The sequence below is a fragment of the Pyrgilauda ruficollis genome, unplaced genomic scaffold, assembly GCF_017590135.1.
Source record: "Pyrgilauda ruficollis isolate IOZ18807 unplaced genomic scaffold, ASM1759013v1 scaffold73, whole genome shotgun sequence".
NCBI lineage: Eukaryota > Metazoa > Chordata > Aves > Passeriformes > Passeridae > Pyrgilauda > Pyrgilauda ruficollis.
In genome coordinates this window covers 3,820,627-3,826,088 of record NW_024529155.1, presented here as the reverse complement: position 1 = coordinate 3,826,088, position 5,462 = coordinate 3,820,627, and the positions used below count along the sequence as shown (strand labels likewise).

Below are 5,462 nucleotides of genomic sequence, written 5' to 3'. Positions count from 1 at the left end.
GGGGGAGAAGGAGGGGGACAGAGAACTGTAAAAATGCAAATAAAAGTTGGCACTGGAAAACTTCTGACTTGTGCTGGCAAAGTTTGACTCACTTCACCTGAAACGAAGACGGTTTGCCAATTTCCATAATTTTCAGGTCGAAACTGACTTTATCCACAAATGTGTTGTGTAGGAGAAGAAAAGTCGTATAAAGAAATCAAACCGTGCAGTTTCTTTTCGGGGAGTTAATTTTTATTCTAAAACCATGGGCCGGTTATTATGGCGAAAAATTATTGATGATGAATGATGAGGAGGAGGAGGATGAAGATTATGACGACGATGACGAGAATAACCTTGCAAATTCCATTCAAATGGTTTCCATACATGTATCAGCCGGGGCAGCGAGAACCACATTCATTTTGTTGATTGAAGATGGAAACATTCCCTTCAATAAAATGTCACACTGGAAAAGAGGTATTGTCGGCAACGTCTTATATGGGCACTTCAGCATCTGTCGCTGGCTCCTTTTTCCACAACGGGGCAGAATTACACTGAAATAGTTGCCGACACTATAGTCGGGCAGACACTAATAAACTATTTGCATTTTTTTTCCTCCCCTATTATCTATCTATTCCCAGCCGTGGATCCTTTTTTACCCCAAGCCTGAGGAGGGAGAGTCCGGCAGACGGGCACGTCGGAAGCCGGGAAGATGAGCCAGGCGGGCAGCACACCGGGTCCTTTCTGGGCGGAACCGGGCTTTTGTTGTATCCCATCGAGCTGCGAGTCCAGTGCCGGCGGAAAGAAGGCAACAATGAGTCTCAGAATGAGCGGTGTGTGGCCGATGGGAGAGCAGGGAAGGGGTGGCGGCAGCACAGCGGCAGGTGCCCGTGGAGGGGCGGGCAGCAATGGTCCCGGCGGGACGGCGCCAGGCAGTCCCGGGCCGCGGCCGCTCCGCCCGGCGCTCCGGGCGTAAATCGCTCGGGTCTCCTGTCGGGGCCTCGCCGCCGCTCCCGGCGCTCCACGTGCTGCCCGCCGTCGAGGCTGAGCTCCGGCCGCTGCCTGCCGAGGGCCGGGGGCACAGGGCCGGCCCGGGCGGGCTCCTCGCGGCCGGACAGCCCCGGGGATGGCGAGGGCAGCAGGATTTCGTTGGCCTTTACAGCAAAGCCAAGGCGAACTTCGCGAGTGGGACCGGCTCTCGCGTTCCTCGCCGCAGCATCCCTGGGAGCCCCGGGGAAGCGGAGTGCTTCGGCCTTCCCAGAACGGGCCGGGGTCCCCGACGTCCGTAGCCCTTTGTGCCCTCAGCTCGGATGGGCACGAAAGAAGCGTCCCTGCCGCCCCTCAAAGGGGTGCCGACACCTTTCGTTGTTCCCATGGGCAGCGCCAGCTCCCGCCGCCCGCATCCCGCTAACGTCACAGCGACCCTCTCTCCGCGGGAAAAGGGGATCTTCCCCGCTCCCTTTGCTTCATCTTTCCAAAAGACACATCACTCATACCCAGAGCTCTCGCTGTCATTTGCATGTATAGTACTGCTGTAATTTTTAATTTCTGACGTATTTAATAATTAAAACGGTATGAAAATTAAACGGTATCCGAATGCTCTGTGATCTTGACAGGAAATATTTCTGCTTCAGTCCTGCCTGAGGTCAATATTTGATGTGACCTGCTATCGCGGGGGGTTACATGAAGTCAGCAAGGCTGCAGATACTTAATGCTTCGATACCTGGAAACGTCATCGACAGAAATATTAAGGGATGCTTCACCTCACCCCTGCTTCTCCAGCAGTTCTGGGGGACCGGAAATAGAAACGGGAACGACGGAAGATCCCCTAGAGGAAGGACTGCTTGTGTGGGACCTGCTCTCTTCTCCTTACTGGAGGAGATAGTGGATTCTTTATGGGATCCTGCCATCCCATCCCATGCAACACCCCGGCCCGTCCAACAGCTCATGTATTGCGTTACTTTCTCTCCCCTCGGCGTCATGTTTGCCACCGAAAGTGGAGCTTTTAGCACGTTTTATTAAGACATGAAGACGTGCTCAGCAGAAGAAAAAAAAAAAAAAAAAAAAAAAAAAACCCCAAAGCCCCCCCCCCATGAAGAGGGGCACAGCAAAAAAAAAAAAAAAAAAAAAAAAAAAAAAAAAAGGCTCCCCTCCTTGCCGTGGTTGACACGACGGCTCTCTCCTTCCCGCTGAAAATCAACCGAATGCCCTGGAAGACATTTCATCCACCTTCACCTCCCCCTTTTCAAAGCAAAGAGCTCACCAGAAAAGGCATCATTACACCCAAAGGATATGGTTTCAACAAAATGGTAGTTCCAGTGGCTGATGAAAGAGGAAATAATTGCATCCCACATGCCTAGCCTAGAAGTAGCCCTGGATTTCAGAGCGAATTTCTCTCCTATTGTTCAGAGAAAGTGAAGTATCCTCATCGCCTTACAGGCATGGTGATGGATCTGATAGGGTTTCCGCAAAGGTTTTTACTGTTCCTGTTGTCCGCTCAGTTTCACTTCCAGGCTCAGTCCGACAGCATTCTTGTGATTTTTTGCTCTGAATCCCCTTCTAAAACAGCCAAAACCAATTTCGAAGAGAGATTTGCCTTCCAGACTGCAACATGTGCCCAATCCTCTGTTCCCTTCTGCCGCAGCGAAGGCAATTGCTGTACTATTGCCCTCATTTTGCAAAGCGTTTTCCTTGAGCTCGCCTGCCTCTCTGTGAGGGGTGTGCTGTACGAAGTCCTCACACTACTGAAGCAGATTGGGTACCCTGTCATCACTTCATTTATGGATACACAGCCTCAACAAATTCACCACACATCTAAACTCCCGGCAATCCGAGCCTAGAGGGGGACAGAGCCCATGGCTGCGACAAAGGGCGGCGCAGGTTCTCGGCCCCGCAAAGGTCAGAGCACTGAAAGGACCTGTCTCCAGCAGGCAGGGTTTGGAGCTACCCCCGGGCATGTGGCTCAGCCGGGGCAGGGGAGGACGAGGCTCCCCAGCGGCACAGGGCAGGGGGCAGCGCGTAAGCCGTGCCCCTTCCGCATCCGCGCATCCTCCGCGGGTCTCGCCTGCTCCGCCGGCCACCGCGGCGGCACCTGCGGCTGCAGGGGCGGGCCGAGAGCCGTGCCAAAAATACCTAAATAAGCAAGCACAAAGGGATGCGATCCGGCTGGTGCCCGCCGAGCAACCCGCTGGGAACCCTCCGGGAAGCAGCCGGTTTCTTTTCAGGGTCTCGCCGGCACCCTGAAAATGGGACAGCTCTGCCCTTGCTGCCCGCAGCTGCGGGAGCTCCTGGTGGGCTGTACGGAGCCTGCCGCTCCCTTTCTCATCCCCGAGGAGCCCAGTTTAATTCCTTCCCCCCGCTGTTCAACCTTAATCCTCGGCTCTGGCGCGCTCCCTCTTGCAGATTCCCTCCCTCTCCTCGCCCCCTCCTCCCTGGGCTGCTGACAGCGGGGACGTGGCTGTTCCATCCGAGCATCCTGCGCGGAGCAGCGCCCGCGGCGGCGACTCCCGGCGGGCCGGGCCGGGCCGGGCCGCTCCTCGCTCCCCGCCGCCCTCCCGCTCTGCTGCCCCGGCCGGGCTCCAGCCTGCCCGTCACTCTGGGGAACTCCCGCCCGTTCTCCTGCCTTTGGGAGCTGCCCTTTGGCTTCCCCCGTCCTCTTCCACGTATTGATTTCAAGGTGGGAAGTGAGTGTTTTTGGATTGCAACTCACCTTATGTATTCTTGATCTTAAAAAAAAAAAAAAAAAAAATAGCATAAAAAATCCCGCAAAGACAGGATCTTTAAAGAGTTTGTAGTTCGACAGGTAAGGACTCGGCTGGGGCTCAGGAATGTGGAAATTCAACTCAAGCCAGCCTACTGCGACGAGCAATATTAATAAGGGCATACAGGCACTGGGGGGAGAGACAGAGGGAAAGAGGGCGAAACTTGGCAACCAAAATAACCTCGTGCACTCGATTGCGGTGATCAAACACCGAGGAGCAAACAGCGGGCTCCCCGGGAGCCCCCGCCGCACCCTCCAGGGCCCCGGGCTGGTCCCTTCGCCTGAGCCCGCTTGGCTTCCCGGGAGCACCAGCGCAGAGGTAGCCGGACCAGTTGTCAAGTTAATTTCAACACGTCCGTGTGATGGATAGAAACGCAAATTGTGTCTAGGCCTGTATAAACCAAATCCCTGAGCGCAGGTTCAGAGCAGGGATTCCCCTCCTCCCGCCCCTTTCGCCTAATACCTCAGCTCTGCTCTATTGTCCCAGCAGCAGCGCCTGAGTTAACTCTGTCAGGCTGCCTTTTCTGTTTCTATTTTTTTTTTTTTTCCTCTGAGGGTACTGTAAGCCAGAGATAATATTTAAGTTCGCTTAAGCAGTACAAAATAAAAGGATCCGTCATCACTCGCGACCGGCTCCCTGCAGGCTCGGGGCGGGCGGAGCGCCCCGCCGCCGGGCATGGCCCGGGACCGGGGGAGACGGCCGTGCTTCGGGGGGCTGCCGGCGCTTGGACACCCGGAGGCGGAGAGAGAAATAATCACATCTTTTCTTTTTCTTTTTTTTTTTCTTTTTTTTTTTTTTTCTTTCCTCCTCTGCAGTATTTTGCTCCCAACTCCGCACTAACGTGACCCAAAAGCCAAGGAGATTTGTCGTGCAGAAGGACTTACCCTAATTTGACATAGATGACTCCAAAGCATAGAAACACGTAGAAAATCCACTTCCGAAAGTTTCTGTGCATGATCTAGAAAATGGACTGAGCCATAAAAATTGCACAAAAAGCCGAACTGATCTCGTCGATTAAATCCCAGTCAAGAGCATTGCTGAAGCTACCCAAGAGCAAAGCCGGCCGAGCTGTAAAAAGTCAACTCCGCGCAGATAGGCAGCTCTTCCCAGAGCCATGGTGACCGAAATCAGCTCCGATATTAAAGCTAAAGAGGAAGAAAAAACGGAAAGGGCTGCTCAAAACAGTAAAACAAAACCCCAAGACAGACAGTCTGAGGGAGAGAATGAGCAAGCACTGATCTTGATCAACTGCCTCATAGAGCCCTGAAGTTCAATCTGTTTTTACTTGTTCTGACTTCCTCAGGTAACACTACGTATCTTGCAATCTATGGCTCCAGGTAGGAGGATCTCTCTTTCTCTTTCTCTCTCTCTCTCTCTCTCTCTCTCTCGCTCTTCCCTCCACCCCGCATGTGTCAGGATCTAATACATATCTTATCTGTGTGTGCGTGTGCGAGCTGTGCGTGTGTTTGTGTTTCAAAAGGCATGTCCTTAAGCCGGAGTGTTGGGGAAAACACATGAAATGTATTCAATAAGGGAAATAAAGGACTCGTCCTCTCAAACCGAAGCATTTTTTCATTTCCTTTAGTATGGTAACGCGGCTGGATTCGCAATGTACGGACCTCACAAAAGAAACTGTTAAACTTTTCTATTTTTTTTTTTTTTTTTTTTTTTTTTTTTTTTTTTTTTTTTTTTTTTTTTTTTTTTTTTTTTTTTTTTTTTTTCCCT

At 52.5% G+C, this 5,462-nt stretch overlaps 1 protein-coding gene across 1 annotated transcript in view; it reads right to left on the bottom strand.

Moving 5' to 3' along the window:
- Nucleotides 1-4,764, bottom strand: part of WNT7B (Wnt family member 7B) — a 91,856-nt gene extending 87,092 nt beyond the window's left edge. Inside the window, exon 1 of the mRNA XM_041485955.1 lies at nt 4,622-4,764. Coding sequence (XP_041341889.1) covers nt 4,622-4,692 — 71 coding nt within the window. The 5' untranslated portion in view covers nt 4,693-4,764. The remainder of the gene's footprint in view (nt 1-4,621) is intronic.
- Between the last annotated feature and the right edge of the window lie 698 nt (nt 4,765-5,462).